Source organism: Coccinella septempunctata, chromosome 6 (genome assembly GCF_907165205.1).
Source record: "Coccinella septempunctata chromosome 6, icCocSept1.1, whole genome shotgun sequence".
In the NCBI taxonomy this organism is placed as follows: domain Eukaryota; kingdom Metazoa; phylum Arthropoda; class Insecta; order Coleoptera; family Coccinellidae; genus Coccinella; species Coccinella septempunctata.
The window spans coordinates 29,214,960-29,238,042 of record NC_058194.1 but is presented as its reverse complement, the minus strand read 5'-3'; the positions used below and the strand labels follow the sequence as shown (position 1 = coordinate 29,238,042).

The 23,083-nt window shown below is 37.5% G+C and overlaps 3 protein-coding genes across 3 annotated transcripts; 2 read left to right on the top strand and 1 right to left on the bottom strand.

Annotated features, from left to right (window-relative positions):
• Nucleotides 1–1,026: 1,026 nt before the first annotated feature.
• LOC123315101 (protein SMG5) lies at nt 1,027–4,421 on the bottom strand. Its single transcript, XM_044900666.1, has 4 exons — nt 4,173–4,421; nt 2,149–4,099; nt 1,735–2,026; nt 1,027–1,655 (listed from the first exon to the last, which is right to left on the bottom strand). The coding sequence occupies exons 1-4, from the start codon at nt 4,241–4,243 to the stop codon at nt 1,264–1,266; spliced, it is 2,706 nt and encodes a 901-aa protein (XP_044756601.1). The 5' UTR covers nt 4,244–4,421; the 3' UTR covers nt 1,027–1,263.
• Nucleotides 4,422–4,662: 241 nt separating this feature from the next.
• Nucleotides 4,663–5,341, top strand: LOC123315102 (NADH dehydrogenase [ubiquinone] 1 alpha subcomplex subunit 13). Its single transcript, XM_044900668.1, has 2 exons — nt 4,663–4,849; nt 4,923–5,341. Exons 1-2 carry the CDS (start codon nt 4,756–4,758, stop codon nt 5,276–5,278), a joined length of 450 nt encoding a protein of 149 aa, XP_044756603.1. The 5' UTR covers nt 4,663–4,755; the 3' UTR covers nt 5,279–5,341.
• Nucleotides 5,342–5,878: 537 nt separating this feature from the next.
• LOC123315297 lies at nt 5,879–22,252 on the top strand. Its single transcript, XM_044900946.1, has 3 exons — nt 5,879–6,126; nt 9,839–10,014; nt 21,950–22,252. Exons 1-3 carry the CDS (start codon nt 5,919–5,921, stop codon nt 22,133–22,135), a joined length of 570 nt encoding a protein of 189 aa, XP_044756881.1. The 5' UTR covers nt 5,879–5,918; the 3' UTR covers nt 22,136–22,252.
• Nucleotides 22,253–23,083: the final 831 nt, after the last annotated feature.

Sequence of the window (23,083 nt, the reverse complement as noted above, 5' to 3'; positions counted from 1 at the left end):
GAAAGAGCATTATGTAGGTTTGAAGATAACCTTAAACCCCAGAACAGGAAATCCAAATGGCAACCCCCTACTTGTGATACTCCATTTTAAACCTTGTACATATAGAATTCTTTACAATTATATTAGGAAAAGTTAGGAAAAATGGAAGAACATATTTCAATAGAAATGGAAATGTAAGACCACTATCCTATATCCATATTATTTATGAGAACAAACCAAAAACAGGTGCTCAGATTAGGCACGATTATACGGATTATAAATTGAAAAACAGACCGAATGACTGCGTCCAAAGCATGACGTTCCGAACAATTTTTTCATAAAATTGAACATTTTAAATGTGTTTTCATGCCCTTTATTTCTTCAGAGTTAAGCCAATGGAAAGTTTCTGGAAACCAACCCTGAAAATGTGTATATTGTTCATATAATCTTGACAGAGCCCATTTTTCTTAACGTTCGTTTCTTGATGCAGTATTAGTGAATGTCGTGCATGTTTTTAAGGCCAAATCGTGAATTCAGATTATAAGAAAACGCTCATATTTGAACTCTAAACTTGAAAATTAGGTAATATATTTGAAGAATTTTTGTGTCGCGAGTTTTAACAACTAATATACACAAATGTCGACGGTATTTACGAGAAAACAATCGCTTTCGAATATTTTAAAGTGCTCAACTCGCTGTGCTGAGTGGAATTCCTTATTTGGAGGCCAGTTGAGAGCTGGAGAATAAAAATATATTTTTCTTAGTGGCATTGTATCATTGTATGGAGAACCTTTCCTTTAAACTTCAAGATTGTTCATCTACCCTTTGAACTTTTGATATAATCATAATAATCCACTCAGGTCAAACGTATTAATGAAAGCTATAACTAATTTACGTCACTCAAAGTGGTATCAATGAACTTAACCTAAATTTAAAGTTCGACTTTACATAAAATAAAGCTTAATATAACCTCAAATCTTCGTTCCTTCCCTATACTTCCTGCAAGAGAATTTCTCAGCCAAAATAGGCACTGAATAAAACAAAAACTTGAAAAAACTGAGACTTTATTACATCTCAACATAACTAAATTACATAAATGAAAGTCTGCCCAAAAACATATCGGAAGTACCACGCTTCCCGCGAAATAATATTGATATGAATAATAATATTCCATACTGAATTATAATAATTCACTTTAACTTGGCTCCGAGTCAGCTGGCTGGTCTCGATTAGGTTCTCGAACCTTTCAGAAATTAACCGAATTCAACATCCCCATCTTCAATTTCACCTGTTATCTCTGCTCGTTTTCTTCCATTTGTTGTAAAATTGAGTGATCGATTCGATAGTTATTCCAGCGGTCTTAGCAAGACCAACGTAACTGAATTCCTTGTTTTCCCCATTGGTCAGTAGGTTCTGATTGCCGATCAGCAGAGTCACAACGTTCGTTGCACCTTTTTGTTGTTCGGACAGATAGTAACAACACTCAATGATTTGGATGTAGTTGAACATTTCCTTGTCCTTCTTCTTGGGATACTTGATCAACGGAATGGAGGCTCTTTCTTGGGGCCTTTGGGATCTGAAAAACCGGTTGCCACGCTGGAACTGGGTCTCCAGCCATCGGATGGCGTCTCTCGCTTCTGGTTTCTCCCTCTTCAAATCGTCCAGCGCAGACACGACTGTAAAAAAGTCATCAATATTTCGTACGACACAACAAATATCGAAAAACACAAGAAATACCAACAATGTTACACTTACCGGCAGTAGGAACCAACACGATGAATTTCCTAGACTGTACCAAGTATTTCACCATGAAATTATACTTGGTCAAGGCATCAGCATCTATGACTAGATACGGGGACAGAGAGGTTTTTCCCCTCACTCTATTCTCTAGTGCGCTGACCTCCGATGCCAACCATAACTGCCCCATGTGCTTCATTTTGATCAACTGGCCTCCACGAGAATTGTTCGGGGAAGGGGTAGATGCTTCTCTTGTTTTTCCGTTGATTAATGGTGGAGTTTCTGGAGTTTCCGAGAAATCTTGAGTGTTCTGGAACATACAAGTTGTTTTTGCAGATTCCACAACAAAAAACTTTGAAAGCTGAACATAGAAAATAATAATTGTCCAAACTCAATCTGTCAAACCCAAATTAAATAAAGGTTAGGACTTACCAATTCGTCTTCACCTGTCTTCTTCTCTTTATCATCTGCTTTACAAACATAAACTTTCTCTTTCTCATCAAATGTGATACCCGCTTCTGAAATAGACATTAGATGCTTTCCGAAAGCCTTCAGTTTTATTATTCGTATCATAGCTTCCTCTTTTACTGTAAAAGTCTTTTTCGACAGTCGTTTCCAATCCAACTTTTTCTGGGAGCCAGATAAAAAGTCCCAACCTTTCAAAACTACATCCTCAGTCAGTGGAATTTCCTCATTTACCTTGTCCACGTTCGTTAAATCGACACCCACATGCTTCAGTTGCTTTTCGGTGATTTCCAAATTGACTAAATTCAACAAATAAGTGATTTGACGAATTAAGCAACGGGTGTTAGTACAACAGGATTTGAGTATCGCCGTGTCCAACATCAACCAATCATTCAAGATCTTTATACTTTGGAGCAAGTTCTCCTCGGAAATAATCTCGATCATATCATTCATGTCCATCTTCTTCACTTTTTTCAACACTTCCTCCTTTTGTTGTGAATCTGTCAGAGCTTTGTCAGTTTCTTCATGATTTTCAATGGTTTTATCAGCACCTTCTGAAGTTGTGGTATCAAGGGTTACGTCCAGTTCGTCTTCAGACGATTCCACAAGAATATCTTCCTGATCGGATATAAAAGACCCATCTGATGAACACATCGATATATCGTCATCACTAGATTCAGAATCTTCATTTAAATCTTTCTTCAGTTTCCTACGCCTCCTCAGTTTTTTACCAAAATGTTTCTTTTTCTGCTTTTTGACATCTACTTCGGCCAACGGATAGTTGAGAACACTGACTTGTATGTGATTAGTTATTTTCTGGACTAACTGGGAATAAACTGCTAAAGTGAAAGCTGTGACAGTTGAAACTTGCTGTGAATTACCAGACTGCAACTTGGAAATACAAAGTAGACAAATAACTGTGATTTTAAAGAGAATACGACTGTTTAAATACGTTGGTGAATTTGAATTTTCGGAGTCTAATGAATCTGCATCTGTGGGTGTCTCGCCACTTTCACTACTTGGTTTGGAATAAGACAAGCAATTGTCCAAATCTTTAAAAGTCAAATGACACAAGTTGAATACTTTGGGTATATTCTTATTGAAATACCAAATATCAATCAATAAGAGAAACCTAGCAATGAATCTTTTAACTTGTTCACCTTTCGGAAGCAAAACAGCACAATCTGCGTCATTATGTTGCTGGGGTAGTTGCTCTAAGTAATGAGAATTTTTCTCAAATAGTGATATCAAATTATTAGATGTTCCATCAAATGGATATTTGCATGCCATACACCGCATGTAATGATAAACAGCATCCAGATGATTTTCTTGGCTGAGAGCCAGTGTACCCATTTGGTTATGCGGCATTCCATAATCAGGTTTATAAGATATCGCTTGCATATAAAAACGAATAGGTAAAGTCGTATTAGAGCTGGGAGTAATCTCAAGCTTATATCTGTTCAAATCCCCTAGGTATATCAAACACTGATGTACAGCTAATTCTGCCCATTCTTGATGATATTCCTTCAATTCTCCATTCTGAACAGTCTCATTTTCACTAATAGGAAAATCAATGACATTGGGAAGGCTTAAATTGTAGGTTGTTTGAAGTTTTGATATCAGGTGGTGATAAAAACCAATGCCAGCATAGATATGATTGTGGAGGTAAGAAATCTCATCCTGTGTATACACATTCTTCTTCAACTTCTTTGCAGCTGAGACTGTATCATAAAAGACTTTCCGCCAAAGGAGTTCCTCACCTTTTCTGCCGTACAAGGCTGGATCAGAAAATATCAATCTTTCGCAGTATTCACATAATTTGCGTCGTTGTATCAAGAGGTTGGGTGTGAATAAGTCACAAATACTTCTGGCACAGCTTCGAGCATCATCCAAACGTTTGGTTTGGTCTGTTATAGTTCTGAAACGAGATCCAAGATATTATTATTGCATTGAGTTGATTGAAACAGTATAAAAAATTGAATCGTACTAACCTATATAACTTTTTTGATAGCTCATTGCCATGTTTTTGATTAATATCTGCGGAGCTGAATCTCTTCTTCATTTCAACTCATTTTATTCATTACCCCGGTCAAGATTTCAGTAAATTATTTTTCTGAATAATGGTTTTCAAGTACCATATAGCCATATAAGTCATTTTCGATACATTACCAATTTCGTTCGAGTATTTTGACACCATCACAATTTGTTATCAGAGGACATAATAAAATTTCTGATCAATGTGCTTTTGTCCATTTCATAGAATGGAAAATTAAAAGAAGTTCGTTTTCTTTTTATTCTAGGAGAACTCACCGGGCTGAAGGCTAATTCATAATCACCTAATTATTCTTGTATACTTGAAGTTGATATGGATTTTGAAGAGGTTTAAAATTAAGATCGATTATATTACTTTTGGGAACTATTAACAGGACAGACCAATTATTTCCAGAATTAAGAAATTGTCATTTCAATTGTTTGACAGGCTGACAGCTGATCGGACACATAACCTCGAAATCGAGATGTCATTACAGAATTAATCAAAACAATTTTCCAAAAAATAGAGAACAAATTACCAGTATGGCTGCTGTATCTGGAAAACAAGACATGCCCCCAGTGGGAGGCTACAAAGCAATTCCCTATAAAAAAATTCCTGCTAGGCAATATTTTTCAGGTGGGTGCTACTATTATGTAATGTCTTCAATATTGAGACAACTATCGTCACCTCAAAAGAAACTCATTTTCAGGAACTACCTTAATTGCTGGTTATCTCGGTATAACTGCAGGTGCAGCATATCTCTATTACCTCAACCGAGTTCAAGTTCACAGAGAGGATCTTGAACGTAGGTCAGGCAGACTTGCAATACATCCATTGTTATTGGCTGAAAGGGATCGTAATTACCTTAAACAACTTCGTCGCAATAGAGATGCTGAAAGGGAGCTTATGAAGGACGTTGAAGGATGGAAAGTAGGAACATATTACGGAGAACCTATTTATGAAAGCAAACCTGATGCTTTTGTTGAACCATCCTATCCTGAATTTTATGTACATACAGATATTTGGGCTCAATTGAAGAGAACATACTTCATTTTCTTCTCGTAAGGTGTACACTTATGCGGGATGTAGTATTATAAGTTGATTATATTGAATAAAATATTTACTGAAGCTTTAGTCCTATCATTTTGTGAATTTCCGAGAAAATTACCTAACTCGATAGTTATAGAAGGAATAAAAGATTTTCTTCGATTTTTTTAAGGAAATATTCTGTTTTAATAGATGGTATAGGCTAGCCTATGCTCTTGGTTTAAAAGGAATTCTTTCAATAAACCTGTAAATATCAGTCAGACAGATAAACATTTCATTAAAAGTTGATAATATTTAGATAACTTGAAAAACTAAAGAAACAAATATATAAGTGATGATATAGATTCACAAATCATAATATTCATCAATAATACTAGCCATGAAATTGATGATTTGATCTCATATTAACCATATTAGGTTCCCCTTTTATTTCCCAATCTTTATAACTACAAAATGAAGCCACAATTGGGGTCGCCTAGAAACCAGGACACGAAGTTTATATTATTTGATCGTTATTATGGTTGATACAAATAACTCGCCAAAACTCAACGAACGCCACCGCAAATTGATCTATCAAAACTGGCAAATGGTGTGCCATTGAGCTGAGAGCTGGCTGAGAGTTGTCAATGAGTTTCCTTCATTAATCTCCGAACTCATTATGGAGAAATTAGATGAAGATTTCGGGTGTAGAGAGCAGAAAGACGATGACAGCGTAATATCAGAACGTTGCTGGCAGGAAAACCACCGCGGAGACAGCCGAAAATGGCTGATGAGGGACGGACAGAAGAAAATCCCTCCTCACAGGATTTATTCAACAATGAGAGCTTCTTATTCACCCCCTGAGGAAGATGTACATCAGTACGTCGGTGAGTTTTGGGAATTCATCTTTCACCATCTTATTCATCTACACAGTCTTCAATATCGATCACTGTTCTTCTATTTATTTTAGAGGAAGTAGGAGAGAACATTGGTACATATAAAGGTGTCCTATACGAACCGAAAAGATTCTCCGATTGCAATTGATAATCTCTCAATCTGTATTAGTTATATTAAATATTAAGTCATCACTTTATTTGCTTTATGTACTCCCTTGGCATAAGCCATCAACATCTGCTGATTTCAGTTTTTAATAAGAATGTAGATGAGCAAAAAAGCGAGGAAACCAAACGACGTCACGTTTCCTTTATTACCGATAAAAAAATTACCGCCGAATATTATGCCCTACTTACGCAGAACGGCATAAATCAATTGAGATCTGAAGTTGGGGAAGTCAGAACTTTGTTATAACTTTCGCAAAGGGCGACACTCTAATTGGTGGACGTACAACTAAGTTATTTACGATAAGGTAACTTATGTCACCTATAAATACCTAAGGTGAGTTCGGAATATCTTGAAACTCAATTAGGTACCGAGCAAACTTTCCAAATATGGTCTCCCATGTGCAGTTGATTTCTCCTTGGCTTTGATACCAGATATGTTAACTAAAGGATATGGGCCATCTATCATTTTCTCTGCTTATTTCAGAATAGAAATAGACGATTTATTGAACAACTCCAATATTTGCATGACGTATTTTGCTGATTATACTTGATAATTGAGCAAATTAAGCTGACACAAATTGCTTTTCAGGTGCAGTCTTGGGGGCTATACGTATCTAGGAGGGGGCAGCTCAAAAACAGTTATATGAAAGACCCACACTATTTTTGATCCTTGAATTTCCTCGCAACTCTTAATCTACACCATGTTTAACACAGTTAACACTCAAATAGTTCTGAGAGAGAAATAATCATCAAATGTGTGAGATCTAAAAAGTTACTCGGTATTATTTAAAACATCTGCTTGCGCGATGCTTCAGTTTCAGTCATGCAGATTACTTGTTGCCCGTTGGATGGCGTTGGAATTAATTTCGTCGAATTTATCGCCAACGATTTGAAATAATTGCCGTATTTTCCGAAGTATCTTCGAACAGTGTGGATGCGGGTTAGAAGGCATTCTAAGAATTCTACCCGTAACTCCATGTGTTCCAGTTAGGTGAATCAAACAAAATTGTATCTTCTATTCGATTTGTGAGTGTGAAACTATTCATTTTTACTATCCACGATACTGGCGTAAAAATCAGTAGCTTCAGTATCTACTCATGGTATGGGAAATTTTTTTTCTACGACCATTTCATCTGCACTAACTCATTTCAGTTTTAAACTATCATTTTCCCGCACCAGTGGAAGAAAAATCACTTTCAGCCAATAGCAGGGAAAAATCAACTTTCCCGCACTGAAATGAGATCGGAATAGAGGGTACAACTCAATCAATCTCTTATCAAGAATGAGGAATTTTGATATATATAAGTTTTTTTTGGGTTGAACCTTATTTCTCAATTTTTCCTAGAATGCACCTGAAAAAAAATTCAGTGCCTATGTCAGTATGAACTATGCAGTTGTTGCACAGAATAAACGTACCACATATCAACAAAATATATAGAGTGGTTCGAAAGTTATGGGTAATCCAAAAAATAGACAAAATCCATAAGACACTATGTATCTTGATGGTTCACATCGCTGATTTTGATGATAAGAGAAAAAATGAAGATTTATCTAATTTTTCTCATTATCAGATTGTGTCTTTCAAATTGTGAGACAGGAGGACAATATATTGAATAGGATAAAGAATTTCCTTTATTGATGATGAAATTTGTTGTCGAATTTGTAATTAAATGAAGGTTTTTTTAACAGAGATGGTTCTTATGAGAGTGTACTTTTATCGTTTTGAATTCATTCAATAACATTTATTTTCGAAAGAGAAAATAGTTTTTGAGGAATAGAAATACATGACATATGTAAGTTGATCCTGAGATCAAAAATAATAATAATTTCTTGCATTTCATCTGAATGAAATGTAATCCAGAACTTTTTGGGAAATCTGTATAGATAAAGATGTTTCATTTTGTTTTTTTTTTGAACGGAGTAAACCTAATGTAGTTATGAATTATTTCGAGGCTTATCGGTAAACGGGAATAGTGAAGATTATTTGAGTTGTTCGAAAGATGACTCTAGTTCATAGTTTCTTGAATTCAATTCCCTACCGTTTCAAATATATTGGTAACATAGATGCACCCTCTTACGAAGGTGTGTAACATTCCTTGATTCCTTGCAGACAATAGCGAATGGCAGCAAATACTACAAATTGGGGGAGCTGGGAGTAAATTCAATTCAGTTACCAGAAACAAAATTGAATGGGCAAAATTTATCCCCAGTGAGAAACTTTCAAAAAGTACAGAAAACTGATAATAAAAAGCCTGAGGAAAGAAGGTTAGAAATACCAACATGTCATAACATGAGATACTGACAGAACAGCAACAGAGAAAATGAATTATAACACTACTCGAACTTTACGTTTGTATAATACTTATAAGATTTCCATGGGCGTAGACAGGTAGATGTTAGATATGACGAAAAATTTGTGAAGAAGTAAAAATTTCTCGTAACAGTTTAGTGTGTACCTATAATATTTCGCTCTATATTCAGAGTGAAATGGCGTTGATTTCTTAACTGGGACAACTGGGTAGTCTATCTCTCCTACCTGTCCGTAGTAATGCAAATTTTATACGAATGAGAACCCTTGAATTCAACCCTTAGGTTATCCCCTTTACGACAGTGATGAATCGAACATTTTCAGCTCAGCAGCAACCTACAAACGACAATCGTATTTCACACTTCAAGTGGCCTAAACTGTATAATTCGTTGATGGACATTGATTTCGAAACTTTAGGGGAGATTTTGATTTTTTCAGTTCGATCGTGCCATGAAAACAGTTGGCTTAGGTCTGGTGCTGCCTGGGTGAAAAGAGGGCTTTTCCTACCCTCTCTTTCCATTAGTCGATGTTGCTGAGTTAACTCAGTTATCATGATATTTTCAAAGCTTCATTGTTAATGTAGAAGCACTCGGAAATAATGATGCATCTATTCAATATTCAATCTAATCATGCAATGAAAACAAGGAATTTCCACGAATCGAGGAAGCAGAACGGAAAAGGATTTATTGTTTTGCCAACATGTCGTTTCCTGGCAGTCACCGAGTGTATAAAGTGTACACTCAGTTAGTTCGTCTCCGGCAAAACACAGGTTATATGCATGAAGCACCGACAACACTTAATAAAGAGAACTTTATAGGGTAACAAATTCTCGTTATACCCAAGTGGATCTTCCCTAGGGGATGTTATTATTGCCCTTTCTGAGCGGTAAGCTACTTATACGTCTATCTTCCAGCGAAATCCCCATCAACGAATGATTCTGTTCTCAGTCACGTTTTTCAAAGTACTCGGTTATTTAGGTACTTACTCGCTTTAGACAAATTGGCCAGGAATTGCGCGAAATGTTAATGAAACAAAAGATTTGGAAGCTATGGCTTTGCCTGCCTTGAAATTACTCTCCTAGAAGAAGAGATTGTCAGCTCCTAGCTCAATCAAGTTCAGAATACGAAGAGAATGTTTCGTCTCAGTCAGTTTTTTCTCCCAATATCTATTTGATACAATGAAAGTAGTAATATTCTGTAGACAACTCTTCGATAAGGTTTTTTTTTGCAGGAAAAAGGAGGGCCCTTTTCATCAAGGAATGCTACGAGAAATCCTACGAGGAGGCTATACAAGACAGGAAAAAGCCTCCACCAGTCGAGGAATATTGCACGGAATATGATGGAAACTATCACTCTCCAGGTTTCGAACCTGTACCGGAGGATGTTCTACATTCCCAACACGAAGAGGTGAGTTTTCTCCACGTTTGAAACAAGTTGGGATGTCTGGTAAGAAAAGGCAGTTTCCTTGCTTTGATTCCTGCCTTATTTGGCGAAAAACGTTCCAGATGAAGCCTCGAGCAATTGAGCAGGTACAATACCCAACACCACAACATCTCACAGCCAGATTTTCTCTTCCCCCATATTGAATGCCATGAAATAAGTGTTCCCTTGATATACCAACGAATTAATTCGAATTCCCCAGAAGCCTGCGGCATGAAAGCACATAAATGAAATGGGAAATACGTACGCGGGCCTTATTGATTAAACATTCGCTCGGAAATTATGTTTCTTCGTCTTTTAATCATCCACGAACATTCTTCATTTGAACTAGTAGGTATTTTCACTGATATTGCACATTATCTATTCAATATATTCGTAATATTGGTTACTTAAGTGCAGAAATACACCGTTGAGAGTGGAAGTCTGGAAATATCCCTATTCTACGACGATGTATTGATATCTAGTTAGCCTAGACCTACTCCATACATAAAAAAAATATTGCGTTACCATAGCAACGAACAATAACTCAAAAGAAGTGTCAGTGTGAAGTTTGAGGTCAAAAAAGTAAATCAGAGTTACGCAATAAATTAAAAGAGAGAAGATGTCCACCGAAATTGTGAAAATCGAAAAATTGGAGTATCGAGCCATCATCAAGTACCTGTGTTTAAAAGGGTTAAGAGGTAAGTAGATTTACGAAGATATGCTTAATACCCTTGGTGTTCATACGAACGTCATTGATCACCAAGGGTATTAAGCATATCTTCGTAAATCCGCTTACCTTTTAACCCTTTTAAATACTTGATGATGGTTCCATACTCCAATTTTTCGATTTTCACAATTTCGGTGGATCTTCTCTCTTTCAATTTATTGCGTAACTCTGGTTTACTTTTTTGACGTCAAACTTAACACCGACACAGTTATTGTCTCTTGCTATGGCAACGTAATATTTTTTTTATGCATGGAACTGGTCTAGAGTAACTAGATATCAATACATCCTCGTATATTGTATTTAAATTAAGTATTTTCAAATATCAATAAGCTGTCAATGCTATCAATTCGTAAACAGCGCTAGCTGCAGTGAAAAAAAAACGAAACTTATCCCATATTCTCAGAATTGGAAAACAAAATCTAATCAGTGCACACATCATGTTCTCAGATATCTTAAAATCATCAGAATTTCGAAATTGAAAACAAAATTTTCGATTGAGAAGCGAAAGTCTAGTAGTATCCGATTTTGGAAATGGTCCCTTCGACGTTATTCTCTATTCACTCTAAGAAATTCGAAACCTCTCCCTTCAGACCTCCCTCGGATTAATTTCCACTCGGAATACCTGAACCCGGCCGAAGATAATGTAACAGAAATAACCTAATCTCCCTCCCTTCAGTTCAACAACGTATCAGTTCCCGCTGTATCAAAATTTCGGGCGTAAAGCGGAAAATATGGAACAGTTCCCTGCAGGCCCATTATAATATATTAGAGGAATACATCATCCCTAATAGTAATCTCTGGAAATAACGTTTTGAAGTTGGTAGCGCAACCTATCTAAAGCGTGAAATGAAAAGGAACAACCATTTATTTTAGCCTCGTTATTTCGGAAACACACAGAGCCCCTATGCGAATGGAGTAGGTAGTCGAGATTGGAGTGCCGAAGTTCAACATCGGGTTGTTTGCTATTTTTTTGAATCTTGTATGCGGATACTTCACGAGTGCGGAAACTCCGCAAACATTGGTTTCGGCTTATCCGACTATGCGAGGAAAATTGTACATTTATTGGAGCAACTGTACCTACGTGGAAGGTGCACATGCAGAATTCGAGAATTCTGAAAAATTATCGTGTTAACTCTTGGTTATTGATATGCAGAGTTGTATAGTGTACCAAAGATGTACTTCACGTAACTTTGGGGGCTACGATGAGTATGTGCAACCAGCAACTCTCTCTTGAAAATTATAACCACACATGGATAAACAGCAGCAGCAGTTAGAGTCATTCGGGGTAACTGAGCGCAGTGGGTAAGTGTGCGCAGTGCGTATATCTCGACTATGCAATGTATGAAAGAGGGGTTCATTTGGGTGAAGCAAGGGCGCAGAATCGCCATATTAGTTTTTCATAGGAGTGAGCCGTGCCACGTTTCTTTAACTTTTTATTTGCAATCAATTAAATTCACTAGTTTTCTTGTTAATTTTTAGCATCTCTGCAAATTCTGCCAGGTCCAAGTTCCGAGTCCGACAGTGTTAAACAATATTTTATTCGATCATGGGCATATTGATCTAAATATATAATAAAAAATTTTAGGTTCTCTTAGCTGCTCAACTCTATAATAACGTCAATTCAAATTTTGGCTCACTGGGGAAAGTGTGCGCGGGTAAGTGTGCGCATAGATTCATTATATGGGCATCAGTTCAGTGAGGAATAAATTATGACATTGTTGATTTTCTTGGTTAAGACTCGATCAATATTGTCCTATTTGTTCAGAAAAATATGAAGAGCCACCAACAGGGGAATGTATCAAGTGTTGTGTTCACCAAAAGAATTGTGGCACGAACAATAATGCACTGCTTGTAAAAAGGCGCTTCTGTATTGACAATAAACAGCATTTCTCTAATATTGTAACATTTTGATGAGATTATTTTGTAATTTGTTTTGATTGTGTGGTTCACTAAGCACTGCGTTCACTTACCCCGTGAGGGTGCGCACACTTACCCGCAATACGGGGCATGTGAACGCACTCCGACTTTCTCTATTAAATTCTTTTTTTGCGGAAAGATACGTTTTCGTTTGTTTGCTTTTTAATGTTTTCTTATAGATTAGAAAATTCTCTATCTTATGAATATGTTTTAATTTTCCTAGCTTCAACATTTGAAGACAAAAGTGCGCACAGTTGCCCCGAATGACTCTATATCAATAAGCTGGTATCCACAATGGTAGGTAATGTCTGATGGTTAGGTAGCATTCAGTCTTTCAGTACTGAAACCATTTGATCGTTTGTCCCAATATCCATGAGACCGTAGACAGTGTCAGTCTTTGACTCGTACAGATATTTTAACAGTAGATTGTTGAGGTCAAAGAAATTACCTTCAGAACTTTGAGTATTCTATGCTTCAGAATAACTAGCTAAAACTGTGACACTATACATCTGTGGATCTCTTAAAAAGAGTTACATTTGGTCAAAGTACTCATACTTATTACGTAGCTTAAAATCATCAGATGCTTATAGTTGGGGAGCCGACGATGCTAAATCGGGATTTACTCCAGCGTCGTGGAGACCAAGTGGATTTTTAAGATTAGATGGTAGAAAGAAAAAAAGGTGCTATGATGTATGCACTTTCAGCGGTGGGGAAAGCGTCTGCAGGTCCTCAAAGATGTAAAAAAAATCGTCAAGTGTACATACTCGAGCGTGTCAGATTAAGATACTGTATATGGCCTACGTGTCTCTGATAATGAACTCATATTGATCTGACACTTTTCGCGGTGAGTAGAGGATATGTTAATTGGACCCAAAGTAAGCTACTTTTCAAGGGACTGACAGTTCGGACGTGTTGAAAATGCAAAAAAATCGTTGTACATACTCGAGCGTGTCAGATTTTCAAACTGATGGTTAATCTCGGTGTTGCAGACGTGTTGACCCATTGATCTGACACTAAGCATGGGGGGTTTTCTTAATCTGGCAGTTTGTGGTTGATAACACGAAATTTTTTTGAAATATCTCCCTTCCTCTACCTCCAAACGATTCTGTATTCATTATGAAAGTTGTAGATAATAAAATTCTATAAAACTTTTGTCTGAAACAATTTTACCTACTTCTAACCGTTTTCGAGTTAGACGGCCAATAAGAGCGAGGAGCTAAACCACAGCTTGGCGAAAGGCCAAGGTCAATGTAGAAACCTAGTATAATGTACATTCGTCGCCATATATCTCAAAAACGTTCAAACGCAGAAGAAATTGCTTCGGACAAAGTTTGTAGAAAATGTTATGCCCTACAATTTTTATAATGCATGCGGAAACAATTTGAAGCCCAGGAGAGGAGATAATTCAAAAACAATGATTTTTTGTGACCTTTATGACCAATTTTTATTGTTTCAGCTTGCTGAAACTGTCAAATTATATTTTTTCCATTTTTTCTGGCACTGGCGATGAGCTTGCAGCTTTCATTATGTGTTTTTCGGTTTCTATTTCACTCGGTACAAATCGAGCGACCCTTAACGATAGTTGTTGCGTCGCGTCACGGTTGCGGTCGACCGCAGAAGGCCGTGCGTGCTAGAATTGGCGAAACCGGATGTAAGGGCGTCGCGACGGGGGACTGGAGGGCGCCGGAACGTTCGTGAATTCTATATTCAGCGTTTCAATTTCCTTTAACGTCAGCGTTCTGACCGCCTCTCTAATAAGGCGGAACCGCAGCGTTGCATTAATCACAATTAGCCGTCGCGATGGGATTCAGACGGCCGCACATCGAAGATTGCAGATTGATTCCGTCGTCGCTGTCTCGCTGATATACAAGGTGGACAAAATTCGTTGTCTACTGAAAGGATCTCGAGAACTATAGCAGCTATAAGAAAACGGATGACACATTTCCGAGCTCATTTACGGTCAAACAAAGAATGGTGAAAACCGCAGCCTCCTACGATACGTTTTTGAGTTTGACCATTTCGTAAGTTCTCATAACTTTTTTGTCCTTGAAGCACCAATCTAAAACTTGAACCTTTTACAGGCAATTTTCTACGTAGAATCCACTGATGAGCTCAAAATATTTTTTCATTTCGAATCATTACTGATTTTTATTTTTTTTTAATGTGAACTTTTATTGAATTTGTTATTTTTGAATTGGAAAATAATCTTTTGTCAGTAGATTCTAAGTATAAAAGTGCCTAACAAGGTTCAAGTTTCATATCTGTTAGTTCGAAGACAAAAAAGTTATGAGAACTTTTCGGAATCGTCAAAATCTCAATTTTTTTTATAACTCGAAATCTAAAAATGATAGGCCGATTCTGTTTTCAGATTTGGATTAGTCAAGAAAAAAGAGCTCGAGAATGTGTCATCCGTTTTCTTCTAGCTGCTATAGTTCTCGAGATCCTCTCAGTAGACAACGAATTTTGCCCATCCTGTCCTACTCCATATTACTTGTGGAACTTCGCCAAATGTGAGTTTTTGACTCGTACGAATATTTCAACAGTAGATTCTTGAGATCAAAATAAATACTTTTTTCCTTCACCATTTTTCCCGAATCGGCTCAGTTTAATAGATACAGGCTGTTGAAAAACCATGAAAAATTTTTATTTTCAGTTCTATCTCATAAACGGTTTCATCGAATGAAATGAATTTCGGAATATAGTTTTTGATTTATTTGATTAATCTTTTTCGAACACAAGATATCACCCACGTCTTCCAATTTTCCCAATATAGCCATCACGTACCATAAAAATAACAAAAATTCAAAGAAACCAACTCTTGAAACTAAGTTGGATGCTATCTAATGAATATTTGAACGAAATAAAAGTATTATTTATATTTTCTCGTGTAATACGCCGTTTTCGCGTAATTTGATGTCCAAAAATTAAAATGTATCTGTGAAATTTGAAAAATTGGGTACTTTGGCTGAATACAACACTGTTTAAAAGATCCATAAATATGTAGTGTCACTGATTAAGCTAGTTATTCTGAAGGTAATTTTGTTTTTCCAGGGGTGGCATAGCTCATTATGACAACTTAAAATGGCTATATCTTTTTATCAGGGCCGAATCGGAAAAAATGGTATAGAAAGTGTTTCTTTTGACCTCAAGAATCGAATGTTGGAATATTTATACGAGTCAAAGACTCACCCTCTATATCTGAATGGTTTTTTGCTCCTCCATTGACATTTTTTTTAATTTTCAGGCAACTTGTTGTCATTTGCGTTTCTAAGAATGTTGGATCAGTTACTGATTACTGTTTCACGTTCTTACAAGTAACTTCGACTGAAAATTCGTTTTGCAATCATGCTTACATGTAAACTTATTGTCAATGAAGTAAATAGGGCCATTGGTAAGATCAAGGCAGGACGTAATCAGAGGAATGCTGCGAATTTCTTTGAAGTTAGTGAAAACGTAGTTTTCCGTCTCGTCCATCAATACCGAGAAAATGATGGAAATGTGACAGAAACACCGAGAAGTGGACGCCCACGATCTACCACTCTTGCACAAGATCGGGCGGGACTGTGTCTATCAGTAAAGAGCCTACGTTCAGAATCATGCAGCAGACAGTTCGTCGAAGACTTCGAGATGCTCATCTACAGTCTCGACGACTTTTGAAAAGGTTTCTACTAATACAATCAAAATCATACGCGACTTCGATAAGAATGTGAATTGAAAACTACAAAAAATCGTGAAAGACCCCGAGAAAACAGTAGTTTTATTCCCCAATGTCTCTGGTGAAGATCAGAGAACGCATCGAATGAATTATTGAGCATATTTCCGAAATTATTCACTCAATAAAAAACGGCAACAGAGTGTCATGGGCCTATAGGGGTTCAAACAAGTCTATATAATACGGCGCTGACTGTCGCAGTCCTTGAACTTTTCATCCTGCGACCATACAGGATGATGTCGTTAAATCTCTTAAATAAATTAGCTCCTCTCAGGATCTGACAAGACTCCGAACGGGGCTAATCTCAAAAATCCATTTTCTAATCGCGCCACCGTATTTTGTTCAATGATGGATCTGATCTCTTTATCAATCCAATTCGGGGAAACTCCCTCTTCGTGGAGGAGCTCCATCGATTCCTTTTGAAGTCGCACCTAGAAATTTCCTTTTCAAAAACGTGTAATATTCGATGAAAGTATCCTCCGCGACCAAGGAAGAAATTCGCATTCTAAGAGAGCACTCCGCGCTCTTTGCTCGGAGAGGGCTATTGAACGGATATGTCCGTGAAATTTCGAGGGCCATCAGCTGTTTCCACCCTCGCCTCGGCTCGATTTTTATCAGGTGGCTTGCCTCGAATCTGGCCCGGATAAAAAAAAATTTTCGTTTTATAAGAGCATCATGAAGATCTCTGGTGTTGAAAATTGTTGAAAATTGAATGAAATTGTGGACATACTGCATTTTGTCATCGATTATTTTCATTGATTATAACTGGTTCAATATTCTGAATTTCATCCCATAATTGATGAGTCTCACAGTCATGACCCATCGCAGTATTTATGGGTTACATTCCCAAGTTTTACCAGCCAGATTTCTGCACGAAATCAAGGCAGGCACTAGCAGCCTTCTCAATATGCTCATTCCACAGGTGCTTACTATCTATACGAGGATATATTGAACAATTCTTAGCCTACTATAGAACCAAACAAGATTTCAATCTCAAAATATTTTATTACTCAACATATTCTCCTCTTAATTGGATATATTTGCAACGTCTCTAGACCTTTCAAAAAAATGTTTCTTCTTGCTCTTGAAACCAAATAACCTTCACAGCTTTTATTACCTCCTCGTTGGAAGAAAATTTAAGACCTTCTAAACTTTTTTTCAGTTGAGGAAATAGATGATAGTCGGATGGAGCCAAATCTGGTGAATAAGGGGGGATTTTAGTAATTCAAACCCTAAATCACGAATTTTTTACATGGCAACATGAGATTTGTGTGCAGGGGCGTTGTCCTACAAAAACATAACACCTTTGGATAGCTTTCTGCAAATTTTCTCTTGAATTTTTTCCCGGAGAGTGGTCAGTAATGTCGAATAGTAATCCCTGGTTATTATTCTACCCTTATCCAAAAACTCAATCATGATTACTCCATGGCAATCCCAAAAAACCGAAGCAAGAACTTTTCCAGCAGATTTTTGGATACGAAACTTCTTAGGTCTTGGAGAACCAGAGTGTCGCCATTCCATCGATTGTTGCTTTGTTTCTGTATCGTAAAAATGTACCCTAATCTCATACATAGTAACAATTCGGTTGAGAAGTCAACATCGTTTTCAAATCGAGCACAGATCGAACTCCATGCTTCTACCCTTACACGCTCTTGGTCAACATTCAAACATTTGGGAATCCATTTTGCAGCAATTTTCCTCATGTCCAAATTGACGTGAACTATATGATGAACGCGTTCGTATGAAATATTCAGTGCTTCAGATATCCGTTTTAGCCCAATTCGACGGTCTGATAAAATCATGTCATGAACTGCATCGATATTTTCGGGGACTGACACAGAAACTGGCCTTCCCGATCGGTCATCATCTTCAATGGAAAATTTACTTCTTTTGAAGTTGCAGTCCAATTTTTCACGTCAACATGACAAAAATTGCTGCAGAATGGATTCCCAAATGTTTGAATGTTGACTAAAGGCGTGCAAGGGTAGAAGCATCGCGTTCGATCTGTGCTCGATTTGAAAACGATGTAGACTTCTTAAACCGAATTGTTACTATGGATGAGACTTGGGTACATTTCTACGATCCATAAACAAAGCAACAATCGATGGAATGGCGATACTCCGATTCTTCAAGACCTAAGAAGTTTCGTGTCCCAAAAACTTTTGGAAAAGTTCTTGCTTCAGTTTTTTGGGATTGCCAGGGAGTAATCATGATTGATTTTTTGGATAAGGGTAGAACAATAACCGGAGATTACTATTCGACATTACTTACCACTCTATGGGAAAAAATTAAAGAGGAAAGACGCGGAAAGCTATCCAAAGGTGATTTGTTTTTGCAGGACAACGCCCCTGTCGCCCCTGAACACAAATGTCATGTTGCCATGCAAAAGTCGTGATTTAGGTTTTGAATTAGAACACCCTCCTTATTCATCAGATTTAGCTCCATCCGACTATCATCTCTTTCCTCAACTGAAAAAAAGTTTAAAAGGTCGTAAATTTTCTTCCAACGAGGAGCTAATGAAAGCTGTGGAGGTCTGGCTTGCAGAGCAAGAAGAAACATTTTTTTTGAAAGGTCTAGATACGTTGCAGGTTCGCTGTAATAAATGTATCCAATATAGGCTCAGTTGCAGGAAAGTCCATTAAGATTTGATGCCCTATCAAAATTTAAAACTGTCATTTTTGAAGGGGAAAATGAAGGATTAAGATTTTAATGAAGTATTAAATTTAAATGGACTTTCCTGCAACTGGACGTAAGAGGAGAATATGTTGACTAATAAAATATTTTGACTTTGAAATTTTGTTTGGTTCTATAAGTAGGCTAAGAATTTTTCAATATATCCTCGTACAATGAGAAATTACATCTGGAGTAACAGAGTAACACAGTTCCGGAAACGAAAGTCGTCTTCACCTTTCGTTGAAATACCCAATTTGGTGTAGATTGAATGGAAAACTAGCAAATCGAAAATCCGACCCGAACCGACTTGCGAATCGAGAATCGAATGATCTCCTCCTCCCTCCTGCTCCTAAATCAAAGATGGTACCGTCTTATTGGCTCGGAATCTCCGTCTCCTCCCGAAAGTTGAAAGTTTCGGGGCCTAATTCCTCACAAGAACAAGTTATTTCCGAAACCGAAAGGAATTTTATTACTTCGGCAGTTTTGGGAACCCGACCCATTTCTACCAATCTACCGGGAGGGCGAATTGATAGATAGCGTTCGAAACGGGCCGAGTATCAATCATCCCTTCGACTGGATATTTGGCAACATTCATTATAAGCACCGGAAACGTGTCAAACGCGGCGGAGGGAACTTTGCACGAATATTTCCGCGCAATTTGGAAGTGGAACTGTTTTGTCTAACCGCCTCCGAATTTCTCCAATTTTCCTCCAGGACGACGCGAAAGAGCAAATCTAAGTTTGGAGGCGTGCGATGTTCGTCCGCGAGTACAACGAGGGGGTTGGGGGTGGTTTCGTTTTTGTGTACGGCCGGGATTGGGGGGTGGCACGTATCGCGTGATGGCCTAAAGTTATGGTGTGATTTCTGCTCGGGAAACTTTGTCATTGCTCATTCCAATATGCGCGAGGTTTGTCCCCGTGTTTTCACGCTATTCACGAAGTGATATCATGTTAGTAATCGAATTTCGAGATTGTGAAACTCTTGACTTCCGTCGAAGGAAAGATTAGGGGCTGGAAATGAGGAAAAACATGATTTTTAGCGAGACCACATTTCGCTCTACGAGTCTAATTGATGAAACTCACGATCTTCTGTGGTCGCTGCCAACTTCACTTCTGTCAAACTGACGTTTATCTTCACAGAGTATGCCACGTTGTGTGAATTCTTAGATGTTCACACTGTTTACAGACATAGACATATATACATGGACTGTGCCTTTCCATCTATGCATGAGATAAGGTCAAAAAAAGTGACAGAGACAAACTGAACATCGGGCATGCATTTGTCTTTTTCTAGAATTTCGATTGGTTCACACTCACCTCTGTGTGAACAAAAAAGAGACAGGTAAATGCCCGACGACCTTTTCTCTCTTTGTATAAAAAAGCCAATTTCATGCTGACATTCCTCAGTCCATGTCTCTATGTTAACAGAGAACGGATCATAGGATTGTTCTTAAAATTTGGGTTTACACTCCTGTTCTATTTGAACAAAATATACTGAAGTCCGTTTGCAACAGCCGAAAATTCTCTGGAGAATTTAGTCGTGAATTCATGTTCTGCAGTTACATACTTTCGGTAGAATTCACTGTTCAGTTGCATACAAAATATTTTCTGTCGTTTTCTTGACAAAACTCTGTAGTTTCTGTGACAGTCCCCGAAAATATCGATGCAGTTCATGACAGGATTTTATCAGACCGTCGAATTGGGCTAAAACGGACATCTGAAGCACAGAATATTTCATACGAACGCGTTCATCATATAGTTCACGCCAATTTGGACAAGAGAAAAATTGGTGCAAAATGGATCCCCAAATGCTTGAATGTTGACCAAAAGCGTGCAAGGATAGAAGCATCGCGTTCGATCTGTGCTCAATTTGAAAACGATGTAGAATTCTTAAACCGAATTGTTACTAAGGATGAGACTATTGAGACTTTGGTACATTTCTACGATCCAGAACCAAAGCAATGTGGAATGGCGACACTTTGGTAGTCCAAGACCTAAGAAGTTTCATGTCCAAAAATCTGCTGGAAGAGTTCTTGATTCAGTTTTTTCAGATTGTCATGGGGTAATCATGATTGATTTTTTAGATGATGGTAGAACAATAACCGGATATTACTATTCGATATTACTGACCACTCTACGGAAAAAATCAAAGAGAAAAGACGCGGAAAGCTATCCAAAGGGGTTTTGTTTTTGCAAGACTACGCCCCTGCACACAATTCTCATGTTGCCATGCAAAAAATTCATGATTTAGGGTTTGCATTACTAGAGCACCCCCCTTATTCACCAGATTTGGTTCCATTCGTCATCTCTTTCCTCAACTGAAAAAAGTTTAAAAGGTCGTAAATTTTCTTCCAACGAGGAGGTAACAAAAGCTGTGGAGGTCTGGTTTGCCACGCAAGAAGAAACAGTTTTTTTAAAGGTCTAGAGACGTTGCAGGTTTGCTATAATAACTGTATCTAATTAAGAGGAGAATATATTGAGTTATTTAATATGAGAGTGAAATTTTTTTTGGTTCTATGTATTGTTTTTAGATTGTAAAAGTTTGTATCACTCTATTTCAAAAGAATATATACCTATATTATATTGGCCGTATTTCTTATAACTTTTCTCGCTTTATTCTTTTGTCTGTGCTTCCCTATTCCTATTCCTGATACTTTCAGACGGTTTTCTACAAAACATTGCCAGATATATTCAACCAAAACTGATTTTAGGGGTGGATTCGTCTGCTTCTTGAAATTATTAGGAAACACACCAATTTTTCTTGTATTGCCTTCTTGCTATCATAGAATATCTACTCAATTTCATTTCTGTAAATTGTCTGAGACCAACACTGAACCCAGATAAACACCGTATTTTTTCGCCAAGAATCTCACAGACCCGTCTCCTTTTCAGCTATACCAAAAGTATCCGTTATACGGCTCGTCAGCGATGTCGTTTTGGCAACATAAATTCGAACGTCGTCGGGACGAGACGCAGCCAGCCAAATTCACCAGAGTCACTGATCCGAAGAATCCGTTCAAGAGAAATTCGACGTTCTCGACGCCAATCTCCGAGGCTTTGTGCAGCACCGAATGGTGAATTGGACAATGGAAACATTTGCATATTTGATGCGAGCCCTTATATGCGATTACCACTCCATTTTGGACCCCTCAACCGTGTGCATTTCCCCCACTTTGAAATAAATATGTGACGTGAGGTATTGTTTGTTTGGTGGGAAGGGCAGCCAGGTGAGAAATATACAGGGTGTCCGTGAATAAGTGCGACTAACTTCGGAGGTTGATTTTGCATGAAAAATAATGACAGTTTGCTATACAGGAGGGTAATCTTCATTTTTATGGGAACGCTTAAGGCCTAAAATATTTTTTAAAATTCATAATGGGCCAAAAAGTTTTCCATGAAAATGAACTTAATATCATTATTTTTTCATGCAGAATCACCCTCTGAAGTCCGTTGTACTTATTCATTAACACCCCGTATAAGGGTCTTTTCAGAAGTGCAGTTAAGCCTCTCCTAACTCCTCACATTGACTCTGTAATCATTTACAACCCTCACCCTTTTAAATTACAGGGGTTGAGCTGCACGGGCATTAACGGTTTTATAAAAATAAATGTCTCTTTGGAGAACAAAGATGATATCTATCTTTGCGATCTCTGAGATACAAGTCGGAATTCCGAGTTACAAGTTACACACAAAAAAATCCAAATGTATAATTCCGATTTGCTAAGTCAGAATTCTCAGTTACAAGTCGGAATTCTGAGATACAAGTCGGAATTCTGAGTTACAAGTCGGAATTCTGATATACAAGTCGGAATTCCGAGTTACAAGTCACACACAAAAAAATCCAAATGTATAATTCCGATTTGGTAAGTCAGAATTCTCAGTTACAAGTCGGAATTCTGAGATACAAGTCGGAATTCTGAGTTACAAGTCGGAATTCTGAGATACAAGTCGGAATTCCGAGTTACAAGTCACACACAAAAAAATCCAAATGTATAATTCCGATTTGCTAAGTCGGAATTCTAAGAC

Coding starts and splice junctions, on each gene's coding strand:
- LOC123315101 (XM_044900666.1), bottom strand. CDS start 4,243: ATGAAGAAGAGATTCAGCTCCGCAGATATTAATCAAAAACATGGCAAT. Junction 4,100..4,172: donor CTATCAAAAAAGTTATATAG/GTTAGTACGATT, acceptor ATCTCGTTTCAG/AACTATAACAGACCAAACCA. Junction 2,027..2,148: donor AGACAGGTGAAGACGAATTG/GTAAGTCCTAAC, acceptor TGTATGTTCCAG/AACACTCAAGATTTCTCGGA.
- LOC123315102 (XM_044900668.1), top strand. CDS start 4,756: ATGGCTGCTGTATCTGGAAAACAAGACATGCCCCCAGTGGGAGGCTAC. Junction 4,850..4,922: donor TGCTAGGCAATATTTTTCAG/GTGGGTGCTACT, acceptor ACTCATTTTCAG/GAACTACCTTAATTGCTGGT.
- LOC123315297 (XM_044900946.1), top strand. CDS start 5,919: ATGGAGAAATTAGATGAAGATTTCGGGTGTAGAGAGCAGAAAGACGAT. Junction 6,127..9,838: donor AGATGTACATCAGTACGTCG/GTGAGTTTTGGG, acceptor TTTTTTTTGCAG/GAAAAAGGAGGGCCCTTTTC. Junction 10,015..21,949: donor TACATTCCCAACACGAAGAG/GTGAGTTTTCTC, acceptor TCTCCTTTTCAG/CTATACCAAAAGTATCCGTT.